General features: G+C 39.9%; 1 protein-coding gene across 1 annotated transcript; it reads right to left on the reverse strand.

Moving 5' to 3' along the window:
• Positions 1-2,419: 2,419 nt before the first annotated feature.
• Positions 2,420-21,890, reverse strand: grm5a (glutamate receptor, metabotropic 5a; the record flags this gene model as incomplete). The annotated part of the gene is made up of 17 exons (XM_083926588.1): positions 2,420-3,299; positions 4,686-4,855; positions 5,002-5,184; positions 5,372-5,497; positions 5,597-5,755; positions 6,879-7,065; positions 8,169-8,286; positions 8,857-8,983; positions 10,286-10,454; positions 10,540-10,664; positions 10,742-10,863; positions 10,983-11,218; positions 16,362-16,611; positions 19,031-19,145; positions 19,664-19,925; positions 21,441-21,574; positions 21,663-21,890. 17 exons carry the CDS (start codon positions 21,888-21,890, stop codon positions 2,420-2,422), a joined length of 3,591 nt encoding a protein of 1,196 aa, XP_083782714.1.
• Between the last annotated feature and the right edge of the window lie 1,766 nt (positions 21,891-23,656).

Here is a 23,656-nt window from a genome sequence, read left to right on the forward strand (position 1 = left end):
GGATGGAAACCTTTAATGCAGCATAAGTAAATTGTACATTCTGGATATCTGAAAGGCAGATGAAGATATAAGAACAAGACACGTTTTTTCTGTTAAATATAGCAGTGAATTATTGGCATAAAGCATTGTACATGTAAAGTACACTTGCAATTGGCACAAACCTGCATGCAAAAATATGGCAATAGTCTATGATGATTGTTACATTGAAAGTCAGTAGAAAAACACAGCATGAGCTATAACTCTGACATGAACATCATCAGTTACTTCTGCTAACCTCTCAAACGGGCATTTATCCCCAGAGGGGCAACAATACAAATACAAAAAAAGAATATTCATTGAATATGTTCAAGCATAAGAAATAACATAGTCAAAGTGTCATAAAATATTATAAAAATACTATCCTCCTTATAATGCATGAAACATGAGCCCATTTAATAGAAACACAATGCCATTTACTGCAGGGAGACCTTGGCACATACGCAGGTAAAAAGCCAGGCTAGAAACGGTTTTGCAATAGATGTCTGAACAAATCTGGCACGCTTTCCTTCTCTCCTCCTAAAACTAATCTTAAAAACACAATACACACACATTGATAGTATCATTACCTTGCTACTGTATCTATTCATCTTATTGGTTTCACATGTACAATATCAAAAAGTAATTTATTACAATAAAAATTGTGCAACCAAATCTTGACATCATGCAAACTGGAAACATTTTGAGCAAAAAGATGATTGCGCTTGTTCAACAGGTAGGGAGTCAGAAAGTAGTTTGGTTCAGACACATCCTGAGGTGCAAGATCATTTTGGTCCACTTCAAATGACAACTTATCATACATTCAGCTACGTAACATCTAGAGAAAATGATTAAAGAAGACAGCCATGTAGTCCATAAGCTCTTTGTGGGTTAGACACCTGATGAGGGTTTGTTAAGACAATGTCTTATATTCCCTTGAGATGTAAAGAGCTCCTGACCTCTCAATTGATGTTTTTTTTTCCAAGGAAAGGGCAGATCATTGAGAACTCTCCACGCGGAAAAATCTGCCTCCTAATTCTCATAATGCGGCATCGGTACACTTTCTGCTCTAGCATCAGGATACAAAATGCTCCCTTATGTCTACCAGGACTGACACCCAATTAGAGGGTGGGAACAATGTGTTGCACTTGACCTTCAGGCAAAGTTATTTTAGTTTTTTTCTTCTGACCTTAGTACTGATACAATCAGAATTCACCTGGGTCTCAAAATATTAAAACTTTGCCAGCAATTTGCCAGTAACAAAAACTTCACATACAGGGCTTGGTATCAGTACTTGATACATTTAAGGTATAAATAACCCAAATACCAACTATCAGGTTCTCTCCAGTCAAACAATACCTGCATTTGACGCATTTTGTACTCAGATCCAGAAAAAAATTACTATTTGTATGATTTTGGTCGCAGCCAATCACGGCAAGAATTCTTTGATTTAATGCGTTAATACGACCCATACAGTCTATGGTGTGGTGAAGCTGAGAGTGGTGTATTTGATAGAGTTGGCAGTTCAGCGTGCCGATATGCCACCAAAACCTTTTAAAGTATGGCTATACTACACACCTGTGGTGTCTGATAAAAAATAAATGCAATAAAGGCGGAAGGATTATTTGAACCGAAGTACTCTATTGGCATCAGTATCACTTTAGGTTACTAGTTATGGTACTGGTATGGTCATTTTAAAACTACACCCAAGAGAAAGTCACTGCAATAGTATACAGTATGCAATAAAAACAAATCACGCTTTCTGTGTTTATGATAATATGTAATGCAAAATATACAACTGAAATACAACTACCTTTAGAATTATAGTATCTGCACTTACCTTAAAAAACAAATGCCATTTTGAAATTAAGTATATGAGCCATCTTGGCATAATCCAAAGAAATATTGAACATAAATATTTGGTAAATGTCCCCCATTCCCCCATTGATGATTGATAACCATTTTATAATGAAATAAAAATGTAATTGCAATCCTACAATTTTTTTCTTAGCTTATCAGTATTTTCTTTGGAACTTGGAAACCTGTCAGTCAGTGTAGCATTTCAATGTATGTAAAATGCCCGTGTATGTTTTAGTTCATCAAGTTGTTACTCACTTGGAGGCAGACGATGAAGCATTGACATTGCTCAGCTTTTATTTCAGCATTCAGTATTTGCAGTCTTGCCACTGGTATTTTTCTCTCAATCCTCTCAGTGGAGGCATGTATGTGTGGATGCATTCAATCCAATCTGAAGATGAAACTATATTTTAAAAACTGTTTAAAAATTCAGAATATCCTCACGTAGAAAGGCATCCAAGAGTCTAGTCCACTCTGAGACTGTGTCTTTTTGAAAATACTCCAAATAGAGGATAAACAAGGAAACAAAGATGTAGAGAGCGCTGGTTTAAAGAGAGGAAGAGCTCTGGCTGTAATGTCTCAGCAGCAGGTGGTCATATTCAGCCTCAGAGGCTGGGGACAGCGAGGGGGGTGAGCTGCCGCTGGAGCTCAAAGATGAGTCTCTGAACGGCGAGGGAGGTGTAAGAGCCACCAGCTCCTCCATATCCTTGGCTCGCTTCACGCAAGTCCCAGCCAGGTGCTCATAAATCTTACCTGCTGGTCGATTCTCGCAGAAATTGGAAACGACTGCGACCTCGGCGTATGTGGTGACAGTGGAGGGGGCCTGTCTGCTCCTGGATGTGAGGTACTGAGGTTGGCAGGGGGCAGCATCTGTGGCAGCAGGCAGAGCAGTGGTGGATGCGGAGCTGACAGTGACTCCACCCGGCAGCATCATGGTGTTCAGCTCGCTGATGTTGGCAGTAAAACGGTTTACAACGCAGCTGATTTGGTCCATGATAGTGGTGCCCTGAGCTTGGCTGCCAATCATCCCTATGCCTATGTCGCCCACGCCTATGACGCTAATGTCTTCGCCATCCACCACACCAGCACCCTGGCTGTTGTCCCCACCTCTTCTTCTGACACCAGCCGGGTGCGCAGGTACGTAGGTGGGTAAAGCCTCACCCTCCTCTCCAGCCTCTCCTCCCTGGAAACCCCTCGGTGACTGAGGAGGGGAGCAGGTGAAGGGCGGAGGCACCTGTTGCTCTTCATACTGCTCTTTGACACAAGTGTCTGCAGGTGTATCTCCTTCTTTAGAGAAGGGCTTGATGATGGCTGTCTGGTTCACCTCAACTGCCTCCTTTTTCTTGACATGGAATGACATCCTCTTCCATATGTTTGGTCTGTAGCCATGCTCATTCTGCGCCCATGTCAGCGATTTCCCATTGGCACTGCAAACGTATAAAAGACACAGACTTAATATTGATTTACATGTGTTGAAAAGTCATAACAAATATGAAAAATCTACTTTGTAATACTGCATATCTTCAATATAGATATATACATACATATAAGTGTGAGTACTGCAAGACATTATGTGTTAACATGTACAGAATATCACCACCATACCAAGATAACTTCCCCATTCGACAGTTACGTGTTCTACTTCTTCTTGTCAGTATTTTTTTTTTTTACCATCCCCCATTCTATCTTTTGCTGTCTGTGTAATTTAACATCTCCCTCAATTTTCTTCTGATCTTCCCTAGAAAGATAAATCCTTAAAGGCAGTGGCTCTCCTCTGGGAGTACTTAACCCAAATGAGGCAGCCTTTCTTTTCTCATGGCATATCCATTGTAGTGGATTCAGCTCTGACTTACAAAAGACAAAAGGATAGCTGTGTTCTTAGAAATATCTCAGCAGAGTTTTCATCCGTATACATGGACAGAAAGAACTAATGTATGTGGCCTTAAGGACAATAGTTAGATTGCCTGATGATAAGTCAAGCACGTAGTTTCTCCATAATGTATGCCATGCCTGAAAAATGAAGCCAACACATTAATTAATTAATTCATCTTCAACCGCTTGTCCCTATCGGGGTCGTGGGGGGGCTGGAGCCGATCCCAGCTGACATTGGGCGTGAGGCGGGGTACACCCGGGACAGGACGCCAGTCTATCGCAGAAGCCAACACAGAAGCGCCAAAAAACAGTTGAGGTTGGCTCCAAAAGTGAGTCGATCTCAATTGTCTACCCCCATGTTTAATTGCCAAACTTTACAGACAAAATGTTATAAAAACAGTTTTGGTCTCTATAGCTAATTTCCCCATTCAACTGTAGTTTCAGTGACTGGTGGGTGCCATCACACATGGCCAGCATACACTGCCACCTCAGTTCCAACCACGCTCCACCTCTTTGCCCATTTTTGGATTTTCTGGGAGTTAGGCGACATCAGGCACTGCCAAGATGCGGAGCGGGAGGCATCCACTTTGAGCTTTGTTTTTGCTCTTACAGGCTATATTCCATATCCACCTGCATATTTTCCTCTTAGCCCCTTCTTGCTGGACTATCCTTATGTCCTTGACCATTGTTAATAAAGTCCTTACACAAGGTAAAATGCTGAATGATTGCAATGCGAACTATGAATGTGGCGGTATTCTTATAGAGTTATTATTAACCTGATCAGTCAACAAATAGAAAAGAGGGGACCAAATTATTTTTTGATGAATTTGCCAAAAGATGACATAATGATATTGAGGTAACAATTTTGCAAGTGCCAGTTTTAGATACAGAGGAGTTAATTAATTCACAGCTTAGTATAACCAGTCATGTCCCCCATCTACCTGATGTTTTCCTGCGCAGAGCCACGGCGTCGAAACAAGTTGGCCATGCTGCTAGAGGGTTTGCCAGTCTTGGTAGCTTTCTTGGCATCACCTACATGCATGCGCACCACTGTGGATGTTGTGAAAGCACTCCGGACATTTTTCTCAGGCTTAGCAAGCATGATGTACACCTGACCAAGGAGATGAACAACAAGGTAACTATTAACATTAAGATGTAAGGACACTAAAAATATACCAAAAAAAAGAAAGAAAGAAAGACCATTCTTAAAACTGTGAGTTCATTCTTACTCTGAGAATATGTGTTTCCATTTCTTACCTTTGGGACAAACATGCAGCAGAGAGCCACTGTGGCGCTGAGGCTGACACTAAAGCACATAGTTATGATCTTGTAGTTGGAGCCAAAGTATATAGGAACAAAGGCCAGCCAGATGATACAGGTGGTGTACATGGTAAAGGCAATATACTTGGCCTCGTTAAAATTAGCCGGAACATTACGAGTCTGTAGGAGAAAAGGAAGAATTCAGTTGTTTTTTTTTAAAGCAGTGTAAGTTGAAGTAGAAAGGACAGGATGCAAGTGGAAGTAAAACTAAAGGAAGTCTGAGTGCAAAGATAGAAAACCATGAACATGATATTGAAAGTACAATGGGATGGCCTGTGTATTATTAACTTATGGTATGCTCCGGTACCTTGAAGGCGTAGAAAGTGCAACTCAGGATAAGCAGGCCGTTGTAGCCCAGCGGCGCCACCACCCCCAGAGTGGTCAGATTGCAGATCAAGTGCACCTCGCTGATACTGGGGTAGTCATAGATTACCTTAGAGGAGAGAATTGGAGAGGTTGCTCTAGGTGTATGAATACATTTAAATGAACATCCCCCACACTGTAAAACATGCACACATAAATATGCACACACCTGTGGTGGCTCTATGATAAGAAGTGCCACAATAATCCCAAGCTGCAGCAGTATGAGTAGGAAGGCGATGACCAATTGTGCGCAGGCGGACATAAAGCGTGGTTTCTTGGTGCAGATCTTCTTCTTGCTGCCTGCCAGGATCCTTGCTATACGGTTGGTCTGGATCAAAAATAGATCAAATGGTTTTGCAGGCTTCACTTAGATGGACTGTGGATAATACCGCTCTCGCTGATTCATAACAATAATCCCCTTTTTCAGTTTACAGATCTTAAACATCAGCCTCAGCCCACACACAGATTCCAAACTTCTTACGAATCTCCCTTACAATCGGCCATCATCCATACTCTGGAGGTAGCTGTTTTACTCCTATCTTTATCCTTAGATGCCCTTCTATTTAGGCTAGGAAACTAAAAAAAAACATTGGACTACGATGGTAGACAAGTTGTTGATCAAATGTGTCAGTTTGCGATCATCGGCAGATCGGCAGATCTCTCCTCTGGGAAAAGCTCCAACGTACGATATACTGCATAATGTATGTTCCTTAATTTTGTCCTCCATCTCCTCTGTAGGTGTGTGTGATGGAAGAAGTGAATCGTCTTCAACAGCTACATTGAGTTTTGTTCTTTGGGGGGTGTTAAACCATAGACTATAAAAAATTGGACGCAGTCTCTCCATCGAAGTCCGTTCTCTTAAGTGACGAGCCTCTCCATCGAGGTCCGTTCTCTCAACTTGATCCGATCATAATCGTCTACCGTAGTAGTGATCTTTTCCTCATCCCAAAAAAGGGCATTGATGTGACGCTGAGGGGAGGGAGATATGTCTATCTGGCTGACGTATACCTCCGAGGCAAAGTGAGGGCCAGAGGCTAGCTGTCTCTCAGAATTCGCGCCCCTAATTATTCATAAATTTTAACCACCAATAAAATAAAAACTAGCCTGGTACAAAATAATTCACCCCCCTTAGTGTTGTCATGGAGATATGACCAAAACATACAGACTAGAATGTTTTTTTGTACCAGGCCTTATATAAGTTTAATAATGCTGTGAAAATGGGCCTATTTTACACTGGGGTCAATAGGAAATTGCTCTATAATAAAACTTGCCCCTAGTGGCCACTTGGTGAACTGCAATTTTTGGCACTTCCATATTGGATCAATAAGGAAGCTGCTGTGGTTGGGGCTTGGGTTTTCACACGCTTTTACAGAAAGTGTAACACTTCAACAACTTGTACTAATTAAATAGTTTATATGTGTTCCTCTGCAATGAAACTGAAAAGAAAGTACCTTTGTGACCAGTGCAGAGTAGCTCATGGCAGGGGACAGGCCGATTCCCAGCCGCTGGAGGTAGCAGTAGACTATGTGAGGCTTGGCAATAAGGCTGAAAGTGCACAGGTAGCCCAGACATATTCCAGCCAGGATGATGTAGCAGAGCTCACGGCTGGATGACTTGACCACCGGAGTGTCCCAAAATCTACAGATTGGTGCAGTAAAGCGATTGCTGTTGGTACATTGATCTTTAACACATAAATCACCAGTTCACTGGTTTGAATGGTGATAGCCTATAACTGTATATTTATTTATTTTTATTTTCACAATTGAATATATTTGCATCTACTACTGTATAAGTCAGTCCGACATCTGCACCACACAATAAAACACAATCTACTTACAGAGTTTCTGTATGTATATGTATTCAATAATGTATTCAATAATTTCCCTCGGGATGAGTAAAGCTTCTTGAATCTATATGTACATGTATATTTTTAATTGAAAATGAGAATAATGATACAAAAATGATAATTTTCTTTGATTGCAAATCCTATCGCAAGTACCATATCACTCAAAATAATTGCAATTAGATATTTTCCTCAATATAGCAATTTAGCTAGTACCAATACGTTGTTTTGACCCGCAGTTAGTATTATTTTGTAACCTTGCTATTGCCAAACCAAATTTTACCAACACCAGTCAGCAGTAAATCAAAAACATCTTTTGTTTGGAGGAATTGTTCCAGGGCAAGTTTCTACTATGTTTTCAAAGTAAACTTGAAATCATTTAAAACTGCAGCGACACATAGCGTTTGCTGCACTTTGGTGGCTGCCATGTGGAATGTAAATTGTAAATGCAAAACTGCTTTCGACGCTTCACTGTCGTCATCGGGTTTAACCAGCCAATAGCGTGGCAGGTGAAAAAAGCCAGCTTTGTGATTGGATCTAGAAAAAAGGGATAGGAAACAGGATGAATAAACCTGCTCTTTTCCAGACCCTTGTGCAGAGCGAATTCAAATCGCCGGCAGAAGGAGGTGGGCATACCCAGTCTAGTTATTTTAGGTTATTTAGCCAAACTAAAATACATTTAAAAAAGTATACACATGGAACACATTAGAAACATTTACTAACAACATGTGTCATGTTAGTTTAAAAGGAGCTAGAGTACATTTTTGTTTGGGTAAATAATCCAACAGTCAAACCATTCCTGAGTTGATGTATGTTAGTGCCAAAGTTGAATACAATTTGACCCATTCAATTTTTACTGTGTATGTACAGGACTAGTAAAGCTGTAGGCTGTATTTACTTGATGAAGACAGAAGTAACAAAAAGTGTAGCCATGAGGCCCAGGCAAGAGAAGACCACCGCAGCAATGGGCTCTGGATCCCCCCAACGCACATACTGCACCGGGATCGGTTCACAACCTTCGGGATACAGACAGAAGAGTGATTTTGAGAGGATTTATATTAATTTGTTAGCATGTAACAGCCTCATAGTTTGAAGTGGATGCAGAAAAAAATCACTCATACTGCAACAATAAAAACAGGAGAGTTTAAGCTTTTTTTTCTGAAACATTAAAGAGATCTGTAAGGAATCTCCCTAGATGAGATAGATCACACTGACTACAGCATAACACATGGCCATTCTCCTATAAAGACTACTCATAAAAAACTGCCCTTACTTGTTTTTTTCACACTACAGAAAAACAGAAACCGTGGGAGATAACAAGTGTTTGTAAAAGGGCAGGAACAGGGTTTCAGTTTTTACAGACAGAGTTATGAAATCTGGCTTCAGCCAAATCCTTTATCCTGGCAAGGATCTAAAGCGTGTGCAGGTCATAAGTATTTGTGTTGATGCCATGTCTCAGTGTTTTGCCAGTTTGTGACGTGTGTGGTATGTAAGATCTAAGGGGATTTTGGGTTCACCATGAGTATGTGTGTGACCCAGATTCAAGACTCCTTTGGCCACATTACACACATATTAATAAAGTTTACCAGTGAGATCGTCTGTGGGCCAAAAACCAAGGACGCAGGCTCGACAGGTGTACTCATCAAACACAAACTCGTTCTCCTTGCAGGGAGTACACGTCCAACAGCAGCTCACCTCTCCTTTACGGATCACCTGGAGACACACACACACACACACACACACACATACATACACACACACACAGACACACGCACACACACTCACGTATGAAAGGGCGGAAAGGTCTCAGAGCTCCATTGGCACTCTTCTGTAGCTAATCTTGCACTCTGACAGGGAAATTAGGCTTTCTTCCTCAGGGGATCCAAAGAAGAAGAAGAAAAAACTGTTAAGATGAAATGTATCCTCATTATTTTAAAAAGCTTATGGGCCCTTCAGTATCAGCATGAGGAAATTGGTGGCATGTTGGGTCAGTGGTTCATGCTGTCACTAGCAGAGTTCTGGGATCAAATCTCTGTGTGGAGCTTGCACGCTTTCATGGGGTTCCCCAGGGTACTCCAGTTGCCTATCACAGTCTGAAAACATGCAGGTCAGGAGAACCTTAAACTCTGTGTTGCTCTTGAGTCTGAACATTTTTCACAGTAGTCCTATGATAGTAACATGGGACTGGCTTCATGGCCGGATGAAAAGGTGAGTGAGCGGGAACTGTTAAAATAAAATGTGTGAGGTATAATTATAAAAGGAGTTAGGGAAGGACTCCCATCTGTTGTCAAGGTCAGCACATATCAGGGAGAGCCAAGCAGCTGGTAGAGTCAAAGCAAGGAACGTGGGCTGGGGTGTAAGGCCTGGAGGTGTGAACAGGCAGATCTCCTTGAAATGTTATGCATAGGATTTGAGTTTTGAATTCCCTACAAGCTGCCACATTACAGGGAGACAGTGTGGAGTGTGTAGGAAGGGTTTAATATTGGAGACTTTTGGGATGATTAAGAGGAGGCAAACTGCAGTGTTTTCCATGATTTGGAAGAGCTGCTGGGAGTTACAGAAGCGCAATGGGATATGATTAAAGCTTGAACAAAGAGCTTTTCTGAGTCCCTGAGATGCTTGAGGATCTGATTAGACCAATAATGCAGATTGCAAACCTGTGGGCCCAAGTTAACTCTGCTGTGTAGGTCTTGCTTGACATTTTTTCTACAGTAAAACTTTCATATGTTATCTAGTATATAGTGAAACATGAATGTATGAAACCATTGTTTGTTTGGAGATCATTATAACTGAAACAGCTGCCAATATTGGAAAAACAATGAATTTACATGGTATGTAGTAGACTACAAATCTAATTAATTTACAGCCTGAAGAGATTGACATTATACTCTACAAATACCACATATGTTGTTAATTGATAAGAGTTTGCTGAAACTTCAAGAAATTCAAAATAGCTTATCAATTTTAATGCACATCTTTCTCGACAGTGTAAAATTGTGTTGCAGTCGTGCATACCTTTATCTGTGCCTTCTGGCAGGGCTCAGAGCAGACTGACTGGATGATGTCACTGTTGTTGCTCCAGATTTCCTCATCATTCATTTGTAGGCCACCCTGATCCCAGCTTCCCACATGGATGTAAGAGTACTCATCCTCGCCTGTGCGCTTGAAGTTCATGATTTCATACCTGCAGCACGCATATAAAACAGCATATGCATACATTTAACTTTTATTTCCACTTATTCATTTCCCTCCTTCCCCATAATCCTTACCTTCCAGGCGAGTCTCCATTCTGGTCAAAGTGGATGGTCTCCCCAGACACACCGGTAAAGTTGGTTCTCATCAGGAACTCCAGCAGCTTGCGGCCATCGATGGGTCGCATGGTCTCACACAAACCCTGGCAGCAGAGGAGGAGCAAACGCTGTCACATCTGATGTAAAGGCCTTCAAATATGAACACTGTTCAATATCATACCTGATAGCCTGGACAGAGGGATTGCTGCATAGCGTGCAGGCCGTAAGCCATGGAATAGATTGCATTTATTACAAAGCCCATCTTGGTGTCTTGGGCATACTGATGCCGCAGAGACTCTCTCCCTGTGGAGAACAGAGACCTGTTCATAAGGAGAAACCCCATCACTGTGATCTAAACTGATTGTGAAATGTTTAGGATGTGAAGTACAGTAAGGACATGTGGAACATGACGTTGTACTAACAGGTGCAGGTGCGGTTGTACATGCTGTTCTCCTGCGGATGCCCCCTCAACCTGCACTGGAAGCGATGTTGCCAGAACTCAGGGAACCAGGGGTTCCTCAGGTTGACGTCAGGCTTCAGGTTCAGGTAATAATGGTCAAACCAGGTCACGTACGCCGACTTTAGCTTTATAGTGATTCCACCAGCTGCCTCCCTCTGGTAGCCATCGGTCACATCGGACCTGTCTGCCCAGCCATCACTGAACAGGAGAGTTGAGAGAGAGACAGAGAGAGAATAATTCTTACACGGTAACCATTAATTTATATATACACACAGGACCACATGTAGGAAGCGGTCTTCCAAAAATATCCTTTTATTTTGGTTCGTATCCATGATCTGTTCCTATTACGTTTTATTATGGGCATGTTCTTAGATAAGAAAACATTTTATAAGCTGAAAGCACTTTTACAAAAAATAATTATATATATATATATATATACATATATATATATATGTATTTATATATGTATGTACTGTACATATGTTTTGTTTTCAAAGTCCACAAATTCTTCAAAGCAATTTCAGTCAAAAGCAACTGGACTTGGTTATTTGTCTAGGAAGACGTCCAGGTATTTAACCTCTCACAAGGCCGATGATGTTCCAGTGACATCATCGGCCTTGGTTAAATACCTGGATCTCCACACCAGTTAGTTGGACCAGTCCCAGTCTGGTCAGATGCGTACATGAACTGATGAAGCCCCTTGGATGAGAGGTGAAACGTCTTGCCAGACAAATAACCAAGTCCAGTTGCTTTTGACTGAAAATGCTTTGAGGATAACGATGACCTGGACAAATGAAAATATTCACAGGTTCAGTCCACAAATTGTTTTACATTTAAGGAACATAAAAGAGTGCTTGAATATTGTACATACCAAATCTAGATTGTTATATATTATTATTAGATTATTATATGTTTTAGCTTGGTTTTTGATTTCCCTGTAACACAAGTACTGACGCTCAGGAAAATCACCAGTTTGCTCTGTTTGTTTAAAGTATTTAAGTTTATTTAACATTGTGTCTATTTCACTCTTAATGAAATTCTTGTTGGCATATTTCCATCTCTCTGTACAGCTCCACCTGACACAATATCAGAGAGACACATTATTACAATACAGAATGTATATTGTCCATTACAAGAGAGAGGCCGTACCCATATCCGCAGACGGTCTTCAAGGTTAACAGCCTCTGGCATGTTAGAATAAAGCTAAAACATCTCTTTATTAATACATCCCTATTAATAGAGAACATTCAGATTTTGATGTTGATGCTTAAGAACTACTCTGCAGAGAGTAACAGTTAAATAAAGTAAATATCATGATGACTCAGATGTTCCAACACAAGACTCACTGGGGGTAAAAAATAGAAAGCATAAAAATAATTGTGAAGTGACTTTTTAAAAATAATGTCCTTGTGCAAAGATAACTTGAAATGAACCTCCATCAGAGGTTGATGGTGCTGAGAGGACTTAGAATTTTGTTTTGCATGCTTAGTTTTGTACGATATGTACGACTTCCATGGACACATATTTTATTTGTAACGTTTGTTACTTCAACAAATTTAGGAGCAAATATCTCTATAGCCCTGCATTACAGAGGTAGACTGTTTCTATGAAAAATCTGTTAATGTATTTTAATGCAGACAGAGCATACAGTATATTGATTTGTAATTTGAAGGATTAGTTATTTGTTTCATTCTACAGAAAGGCAGTCTGGTGCAACCCCTGACTATAATTACAAAAGATACCTGATGCTCAATGAACTTTCATACACCGTCAGACTGCAGCGTCTGCAGACACATCTGATTCGTGGTATTTCTTCAAAAACACTGTGGGCTTGGACTCAATGAGCTGCTCATCAGTGAGCTGTTTGAAAAGGTTTTTACTCCATCTATTATTATCCCTCCCTCTGGACACTTGTCTGCGATCAACAAAGACAGAAGGCTGATTACACCTCCACACATGTGGATACATGTAAACACACACGCACCTCACTTACACAAAGACATGTACTTTCTAACTGGCAAAAAAGCAATGGAAGTCTGAAAACTTAGCTAACTGAGTTGGAGTTATACAACAGTAGTGTGGGTGTTTTTTTTTATGATGCCTGGTTCTCTGGGTGAGGTAGGAGATCATTTCATAACACATCCTTAGAGAAGCAAGCACAGAAATGGTAACTGGCATTAAAAAAGACAGGAATGGATATGAAAAGCATGGATGGCTTTGACTCTGGATAGTTTGAATCACTCTTGAACAAGCTCTGAAACCCACACATTGACCTGGGAGGGCAATATGCTGTGTGCAGCGTGTTGCTACACCACCTACATGCTTGAAGACACACACAAGTGTGTGCTCACAAATAAGCTACACTTAAACACATATCATTGCTCTTATTTAACCCTATACTGGTCATTTTTCCCCTGCCAGATCTTTATTGAGTGGACACTTTACCACTGTAGTGGTAGGAACTTGAGGCTGGAAGGGTGTCCATTTCTAAAATTAAACTGAACAAGGCATGAAAGAGAAAGTAAAACAGTTGTGTGAAGGGAACAGAGGAAAAACACTGTTCCAGGACCTAAACAACCTTGTGTGCGGTGTTTTATGGCTAACGTAGATGCTCCAACAAGCACAAATGTCAGTATTTTCAGGTGGGAAGCCAATGGGGGATCAAGTTGCTTTACTAGCACTAGAAACTCCGAGTGGTTGGTTTGAAGGGTCAGCCGTACTGTATGTCTCCTCCTGATATGCGTGGTAACGCCCATGGCTAACAAAGAAAGGTCACAGTGACAAGGACGGTGTAGAAGCGGGCCAATGTAACATGGAAAAAGGACACAAATCAGACTAAAGAAACCAGAAAAACATTAGTTGTCACTTCAGGATCAATGGAAATGATTTTGAAAAAAATTAGCTGATACATGTGTGCTAACAGCTCTCGAGGCTGCACCCAGCCACAGTGGTGATTTGAGCTACATGCCAATATGCTCACAATGACGATGCTAACATGATCATGCTTTTTTTTTACTATGCTCACCATCTTGGTTAAGCATTGTAGCATGCAGGCAATCCGTCCAATAATTGCGGAGATATTTCACATGACCACAGGTGTCAACCTCACAGTGGCAACAGAGAAATATATCCATCCAATAGTTGATTTAAACGGAACTTGTGTGACTTTTGCCCCCCATTTTGTGGAGTACGCCTACTCTCTATGATGTTCTTGTGATACTGTATAGACAAGACTTCTATGCTGATTTCTATACAAACAAGCTGAATGCTGACAGTGGCCTCGGATGCAACAGTTGAAAATCGGCTTAGGCAGCCCTGGCAACAAAACAAGAAAAACATCTTTCTCTTTCTATAAATGGAACCTAATCATGGATGCACTGCATACATACAAAAATCTGGTGACAAATCCTACAGGCTGACATGAAAAGGATGGTTTGTTCGGGTAACTGAGTGGAATAACAAGAAAGGGGATGGAGCCAACAGGTCAGAACCATTATTAAGACACACACATAATCCCATCAAAAGAGACACAAATATGCCACTTTAACAGTACAACTCAAATCTAATTACCCTCAAAACAGAAGAGCAAAAACAATATCTTATCAATTTCTAATTATCTATAATAATGAGCAGATGACAACTGTCTGGAAGGCCTGCCTTGCATATTGATCATGGAGCATGGTGTTTTGTAATATGTAGTTCAAGGTTATTTTATGTTTTCTGCCTTCAGATTTGAGCGACAGCCTACATATGTGGCTTCTAATGAGGAAAAGCATTTATAGAACACGAGGGACGAGAGTGAGCCAGAGAGCTAAAATAAAACAGAGAGAGTGAAACCTCCTGCTGAATCAACCCCCTCTTTCCCGCTGATTTTTTCTTCATGTTTTAATTGCATACTGTCCCTTCTGCACAGTATGCCCAAGTTGTTTTTTTCGTTTTTTGTTTTTTTTAACATTTTGCCAAAGCATGAATGAGCCAATACATAGCAACACTTGAACTAGTAATATTTTCAGATTAATGGATTACAATTTCCTATTAGATAGTATCAAAAGGATTGAAACTATAAAAGAGGTAAAACAGAAAAAAACAGGTGTACCAACAGATTTTCATCATTTCGATTTATTCTGAAGTAGTATTGTATTGAAGTTCAGAATTCTGGTATCGTACCAACTATTTGTGTATTTAGGAGGCCTCTTTTTATTACAAATTCCTGATAGGATGACTCTATATGATATATTATGATATCACACCTCATTTTTATGTGTTGCATTGTTGTGACATTAACAATATTATACTATTTAATATTGATTTATGATTTATTTACTGTATTTCTCTATAGAGATGCTAAGATTGTAGAGACTGAGTATTCTGTTCAAGCCATAGACTATAGAAAATGGACGTAGCATCTCTGTCGAGGTCCATCCGAGGTCTCAACTTGATCCAGTTGTACTCACCTACAGGAGTCGCAATCTTGTCAGACTCTGCCTCATTTTCCTCTTACCTTGATGTGACATAATTATTTGTAAACTCTAACCTCCAGTAAAATAAAAAACTAGCCTGGTACAAAAAATTCACCCCCGTTAGTGTTGTCATGGAGATATGACCTAAAGATACAGATTAGAATATTTCTTTGGACCAGGCTTTAAATAGGTTTAATGAATTACTCGTTTATGAAACCTGCCCCCAGTGGCCACTCAGGGAACTTCGGTATTAGACTAACCAGGAAGTCGCTGTGGTTGGGGCTTGGTTCAAGCACATTTTTGCTGGTTGAATATGCTTCCATGTTAGAGTGCTTACATTTCTAGATGAAGGAGAGTCTGATAACCTAACCCTGCTCCAATAAAACACCTGCATGACTAAATCATATTTGGAAAAGTTCATTTAAAACAAATCAGGATCGGTCAGCCTTAATGATAGCAACAAGTGAAGCAATTCAGGCTAAGTGTAGAAATGGTATCATCACACTGAATTTGAAGATAAACATTTGTGTCTTGCTAGTCTCATAAAGGTTTGTACCACAGTGCCACAGTCATGTAATTCTGAAAAAAAAAGTTCAATAAAAATACCTGACTTTCCCAGACCACCATCATGTTGATGGATGCCATGAAAATGATAAGGATGATGATGATGATGATGATGAGAAGACAAAGACGGCCCCTTTGACAACAAACACATCTTGTCTGATGATGCTGGGCATCTGGACAAAGTCTGGATTGAAAAAATTAACACTCCAAGTCCTGAAGCAGAAATATTGCAGTTCAATTGTTCAGCTTGTTATCTAAATAAGCCCGCAGGTTACAAATGCAGTCATAAATACAACATGCCACAATCCTTCACTTACCTTCCAACCAGCAGAAACTCTCCCACCAGGCGCTGTCGTCTCATGGCCATCAGTATTCCTCGGACAGTCATGCCCTCGCAGAAGCAGGCCACGACCCTCGCTTTAGGCAGGTGGGCTCGCAGCTTCTGTAAAAGCTTATCAAAGCTCTGTTCCCCTGCGTTGCTGTATATCTTATCAGAGTGGGCGATGCAGAGCCCCTCCTTAGCTGCCATGTCTTTAAATGCTTCCATACCACTCTCACCATAATTACCTACGGAGGGGAATGCATTAATGAAACGGTGTTCACCGTTCACCATGTACGATACTTCATACACAAAACCTGGGTAAAATCTAATAAAATTGTCCCCATTATGGCAACTGTCAGGGGTTAAATTTCCCTGTTCTTGCTGGAAATGGGGTCACCTACTTTCTGTTGCTTAGCAAGCGTACACTCATTCTAGGCATGACACCGTTTGAGGCATCTTTTTCATTACCATGTGTGAGTTTTACTCACACATGGTAATGAAACATGGTAACATCTTTCATTTTTTATACTGTATTTTCACCTTGATTCCTTTCTCTGTTACTGAGGATGATGTTACCATTTTGGTTTGCATTATAATTATTTTATTTTCTCCTATGACATTTCTTTCCTCCTTTTCTAAATCTCCAAGAGGCCTTTTTAACCTTCCATGTGGACAACATTGTAAACAGTAACAAATAGTTGCAGGCAAAATCTTTACAGCTCACTGATATTATTCACTGTTTGATAAGCTTTGTCATTAGTTCATTCACATGTTATGCCAAGTAACAAGCAAGGTGCATCTGCAATTGACAAATAGGGAATTATAATTGTCGTATGGTATAAAATCTTCAAATTTCATGTAATTTTGCACGGAATGTTTGCCTTGTAACAAGTTAGCAAATGTACACAAGTCTGTCTTGCTATTGCCTGATAGATTAATAATAATAATTATTATTATTATAATAAATACATCAATAATAGGTATGTATGTATGTTACGTATAATAACATACATAGAATATTTAATGAGCAGTCATTTTGACAACATCCTACTGCCTACTGGACTCTAGCAAGATAATACTCTGCAACATAAACATTAAAGCATACAGGGCTTTTCTTACAGTAAGAGCTACCATGAAATGATGTTTTATCCTGAAAGAGAACATTGGGCATGCAAAAATCCTCCTCTACGACAGTCTGGTATTTATATGGAATAAACTGGAACCATCCAGTTAGGATTTAGCACTTATTCCTACGAAGAGGGATTTATTTCATAAACATATGGTATCAAGCCGCTAAGAGGTTAGAAAAGAAGCAGCGAATTGAATGTGGAATGCGGAATATTTGGGTATTTTGGTGTTTTATATTGAGAAGATGCTGATGTCTTTTGTTTATGAATACAGTAGGTGGGATTAGTGATTAAGGAGAAGTTATTGTACCAGTATCCCTGTGCTTCTACAGTAAGGGGAGGGGTTGGAGATCAGCCTTATATCTGCACTACAGAATATCATAGAGTCACTCTCGGTAACAAAAAAAGATTCTGTTCTTTTGTATTGTAACCATCCATCACACTGTCTATAAACGACAACAATAAAGATGTTACTTTATCTGCCTATTTTTTTAACATATGTTTGTTTGTGGTAAAACATATGTTAGTTGTTTTCTAAAATTATGAATGATTTGATATAGGTCTCGGAAAGCACCTTTACTTTACACTGACACAAAAGGTAACATGTAGATAGGACATGCAAAAAAAAACAAAAAATCAAATATTTTAATGAGCAGCTGCTGTGAGAAAGTGCTCTGTGGCCAGAGCGCTATGATACCCAGAGAGTTCAAAGCCCATAGCAGATGTTCTCTGGGAAGCTTTCCCAATGATGAACAGCATTACAGAGAATATATAATCACAGCTACTTTCATATGAATTTCATATTCATACAATAGATCCAATTACCTCTGCTGTACAGTTATAACTGAAACAAGTGACTTAATGCATGATGTGTGTATTTTATCTTATATTTCACATTTTCTGATTAATTCATATTTGTATTGCTTCTTATACTTTATTATATTATATTTTAATATTGTATATTTCTTTACTATTTAGTATCTTTGCTTCAATGTATATTTGTATTTCTTCTAATTTTATTAGGATATGTATTTGATTATATTTTATGTTTTAATATTTACTATTCACTGTTTGTCTTTAATGTTTTTTTATTGCTTGTTATATTTAACTATTTATTATATCTTATATCTTTTTATATTAATCATTTTTCCTTGATGTATTTTTTATTGCTGCTTGTATTTTTCTATTTTATTATATGTTATTTTTTTTAATGCCTTTTTATATTTACAGTTTTTCTTTAATGGAGTTTCCCAGCGAATGTATTTCAAAAACTGTACATGTATATCCCGAGTGACATATTCATTTTGTGGATGGTAGGTCAGAATGTCAGTGAGTATAATTAATGAGTAAGTATAATGCCAATAATAATGCAGGCAAAGGTATTCCTCCATTTCTGACCCAATGTAAACCCACTGTAAGTGTCATTGATGTTGCTTAATCTGTGTGTAAATAATGACGAGAGAGAGATGAAAGGAGAATGAAAAAAAACAAGAATGACAAAAGTAAAGATGAATTGCACATGAATGAACAGTCTTACCCTCTGTGTGTATTGCAGACACGTAGCTCCAATTGTATTTCTTGACAATGTCCACCATGGCTTTGGCCTGTTGCATATCTGATGGAACTACCCTCATGAAATATTTAAACAGGCTCTGTTGGAGGGAATTTACATGTTCACAAGTCCGTCACTATTTGGCAGCACAACCAGTTACATAGGCATCCATAATAACCCCTATTATTGACCTAATTCCATGTAAACTTGTTGCACATTGACTTCCAGATGATGTTTAGAACAAAAGACATTACAAATGTTTAGAAGGATATAGTATAAAAATTAGGCATACACATGCTGTAGTTTTTTAGATTATACCTGGCATTCAATGACCAGCTTTTCACTCATTTTATGATATGAAAATCATCCTTGAGAAAGGCAACAAAATGTCTGCTTTTGCTGTTGCCAGGGCTGAATTATTGTCAGAGGAAAATATAACAGTTAAAGGTCTGGTAGCTTTGTAAAGTCTGTACTGTGATAGAGTAGAAGCAGAAATACTATTTTCCAAAAACCAGTAACAGCCTAGAAAGAACGAAAAAACAACACTGTAAAGGTGTATGTAAAGGTTTGAAGTTTGACATTTTCACAAACTTTGAAAATTGGTTTTGTTGGTCTTACCTTGTCACTAAGATCCATGCTAGTGGCTGAGTAAGCTATCTGTGGGATGTTGAAGAGCTGGAGAAGATTTTGCACCTGGATGGCCACAGAGCTGGATCCTGGTCCAATCAGTCCCACAATGGGCTTCTTCGACTGCAGCAACAGGCTCCCTGCCTCTGCAGGACACCTGCCTTGGCTCTCCTCCTCTTCGTTGGACACCAGTGTGTCCCGAATGAACTCAATACTCTGCTCCAGCGCCACTGCAGAATGCCAGCATGAGTCCCTGGTGTAGAAAGAATGAGTGCACAATGTTGTTTAGGCAAGCAAGATGGAAAAAAAGAAGATTGCTTGGAGATGCCAATTGGATGCTTTTTGAGAACTTTAAAGAAAAAACAAAAACAAAACACTTGACTAACAGTTTTTAGAGCAGTACGAAATCTGCAATCCAAAGTTCAGCCAATGCTAATTGGAGCTTTCAACAGTCTAAGTCAGTCAAATCAATCTTCCAAAGTATTTTTTGTACAAGTTTGCCTTGTGTGTTCCCCTGGACTGGGTTTCCTTGCTGAACTACGACGGACAGCCACTTCCTGGTATTAACATGTTATTTTGTTGCTGGCACAACACCAGTAACAACAGCTTCCTATTGGCTTTAACTGAACTTGAGATGATGGTTTTTGTGCCTTTTTTCCCACTGTAGTTGCACTTGGAAGGGATTACTTCACAGTCCTTATGGAAAGAAAGGATGATTAAGGAGGCCAACTCCTTCAACATACATATGGAATTAGAGCACTGTAGTAGCTCCAAGTCTGAACCTATCCTTGATTTTTTAGGACAATATATTCAGCCGTCCTTTGTTAGTAGGTCCGATTACCCTGACGGTCGGACCTGCGTGTCTTTAAACTTGATTTACTGCAGGGTACTATAAGTAGTTGCCTGCTGCTCTCTTTTTTTACCTCATTACCTATAGTCTTGAGTAACTTGTCAATCTTCTCTTATGACATTATTCCTGCAGCTACAGTTCACCTGTCTGTAGCCAGCCCTCTTTAGTTACCTATCTCCCTGGAATTTTGCCTGCTCCTTAAAGGCTAACAATATGACAATCCTTGTCCTTAGAAAAAGAATGTTGAACCCAGATAGAGAAACATTATTTTTAGTACGATTTGGCTCTGTACATTATTATTGTTGGAATTGGAATTAAAAAAATCTAGATGTATCTGCAATCAAAGCTGCGTTTTTGTTTTTTACGTTTGTTTTATTTTTTAGAGACCACTAAAACCCTTCCTTCCTTGAATGATTGGGTATTGAATGAACTATACACCCATTAATATGACATATTTTGTCTGAGTGCATTGTTCTTAACATTAGATGTTGTAAAAAGCAGAATCTGAACAATGTTGATTTATTTGTGATGATTATCCAACTTGTCTGGTTGATACCAAACATCTCTGTTAAATTCCGGCAGTTTCTAGTTGTTCGTGAGTCTGTTAGCTGGTTTTATCCCTGCCTGTCTGAAGTCCTAACATATGGTATTTTAAAAGAACAACCATTTCATGCCAAACATCTGGATAATTTCCCACCCTGAGTTTGATGTATTGAATGTTTAACTTGTCAACTTTGAAAAGAATGTGTAAAATGTGCTTCATTGTCTTTCTGGTCCCCCTCTCTCTCTCAGACAAACAGCCCTTCTTTTTGGCTTGAAGTTCACCACATTTTGTCAACACATGGCCCACTCACAATCCAACTGTAAAGGTCACAACAACCACCAATGGCATCAGACATTTTGTGAACAGTTTCTGACCTGATTTCGCAGCCCAGGGTGATATTTGGGAGGATGGCAGGGTCTGCATTGATACGATCCAAAGTGTGCATCATTGCCTCCACTCTCTGGATCCCATATTGCTCACGGACCGCGCCGCACTTTCGCTCATGGACCTTAGCAAAGTGTGCACAACTGGAATTACTAACATTTATCATGCGGAAGAAAAATGAGCACATACAACTGATCACATACAGCATGTACCTTGTCTGCAGGTGGTTGGTGGTGGACAGAGAACAGAGCTCCTATGATGATGTCACCAGGGATATGTGTCAATACCCTTCTCTCTGTGTTCTGGGCGTTGACCCCAACCTGCTCCTTTAGGCCCAGCCAGCTCAGATCAGCACCCACTAACAAACTCACTGCCAACAGCCTCACATACAGCCCTAATCTATCTCCCATCCCTATGTTTGTCCTCACACATCCTGCCATCCTCGGTCCTCTTAAAGCTGAGCTTCTGATGAATGTGCTGTCTTTGGCATGGCAGTGCCTGGGGTAACGGTTAAATTCCTGAAGAAAAGGATAGGGATTGTAAGTAGAGACTCTGTATGTAAGCAAGCATCGTTTTGTCCAACAGACAACAAGACTGTTTAGTACTTACTCCGGGGAGTAAATACATAGATTTTAAGTACAGTGATCATGTGGAACACATACAAATAGGGTTGGCAATGTATTCACAAATCACAGTGTATTTAAAAACTTTGTCTTCTTACTGTGCTCCCTAAAAATGACGTCAAGTTGCTGTCCATGGTTCTGAAATGATGTTGGCAGCACCATGCCACCTTAACATAATTGACAATCTAGGTTAATGGTCCGTCCAGTGAAGACTGAACATGTGAAGCGCTTCTGTGATAATCAATCCATTATTGTGCGCACCGCACATGCCCGAACTGTAAAAGATAACTTCAGCCTACCTGTTTCCTGCCAGCAGCCTCGCAGATGCCATTCCTTCTGAGAGCGTTTCCATCACAGGAGAGGAATAAGAAAAGCGCTGCAGGTTTCTACCCGAGCTCAGTCTGGCGCCTAGCTACAGCAAACTGCAAATAGCAGCAGATAATATAGCCCGTTATTGGAACATGTTTGACTTACTGACGCACACGGACCCCCTCCTCCTTCTCCACCTCCTCCACCTCCTACTCAAAACAGTGGAGAGCATGGAGCCTCGGCAGTGACTAAATGAGCATAACTGTGGAAAGCTATGAAGAGGGGAGCCACAGACGCATGTTTAACACCAAAGTAGGATAGCGGAGAAACGGTTTATTCATAGGCTATAGCGAAATCACCAGTGGTGTTTAATACGGAACATGATGATCTGCAGGCGATTGTCTAACAATCAATCGATGGGGGCTTTTCTTTCTCTTGCACTTTAAATTCTTGCTGACCCCTATCTTTCACCTTTGTAATGTGACTGCTAACCGACTTGAAAATGATCAATTATCATTAAACAGACATTGAAACGAGAGTATTCCCTTTAATTAGAAAGTTACATCTAACATCCAGTTCCCAGAGTTCCTCTTACCGTCGCGTTTAAACGGATATTGTTGTGCTTTTTTATTTACTCTTAATGGCTCCCAAAGAAGGTGTCAGATATGGTATGGTAACATAATTATCAATAAACTATAGGTAAATCATATAGCCTACATAAATGCAAATGGAAAAACAGTAAACCCTACTTAATTTATTTTGAAAAGGTATGTTAAAACTATTTACTATCAAAGTTATTATTGAGCATCTCTAAATCCCTTAATAAGGTATGTCTAAGTATTTTTGCCTTTTTTACATCAGAAATTATAGTCATTGCTGCTCAGTTTATTTAAGTTGTCTTATGTCTTTTATCTAATATCTTCAGACTTGTGTTTGTGCTCTGTGCCCCACAAGAGTTTATAAACTGAAATTGTTCAGTTTAAAAAATAATAAGTCTGCCTGTCTGCCTGTCTGTCTTCATCTCTCTCTCTCTCTTACAACTATGGGTGTTCACTCTTTCAGTTCAACCAAGGAGATATTGCCTCAGTCTCAATGAGCCAATCATATTTGCTGTCAAACTGGTCTCCTCTCTGTGTGTCTGGACCAGGGGCGGAGTAAGACATTGTAAACATCCGGGGCTCAGCTCAAACCTAGGGGGGTCGGGGGGCTGACTAAAAATCTGCAGCTTGTTGCACTAGCTGTTGGTTCAAACTGTAACAGCTTGCCCAGAAAAC

The sequence above is a fragment of the Echiichthys vipera genome (genome assembly GCF_963691815.1).
Source record: "Echiichthys vipera genome assembly, chromosome: 14".
NCBI lineage: Eukaryota > Metazoa > Chordata > Actinopteri > Perciformes > Trachinidae > Echiichthys > Echiichthys vipera.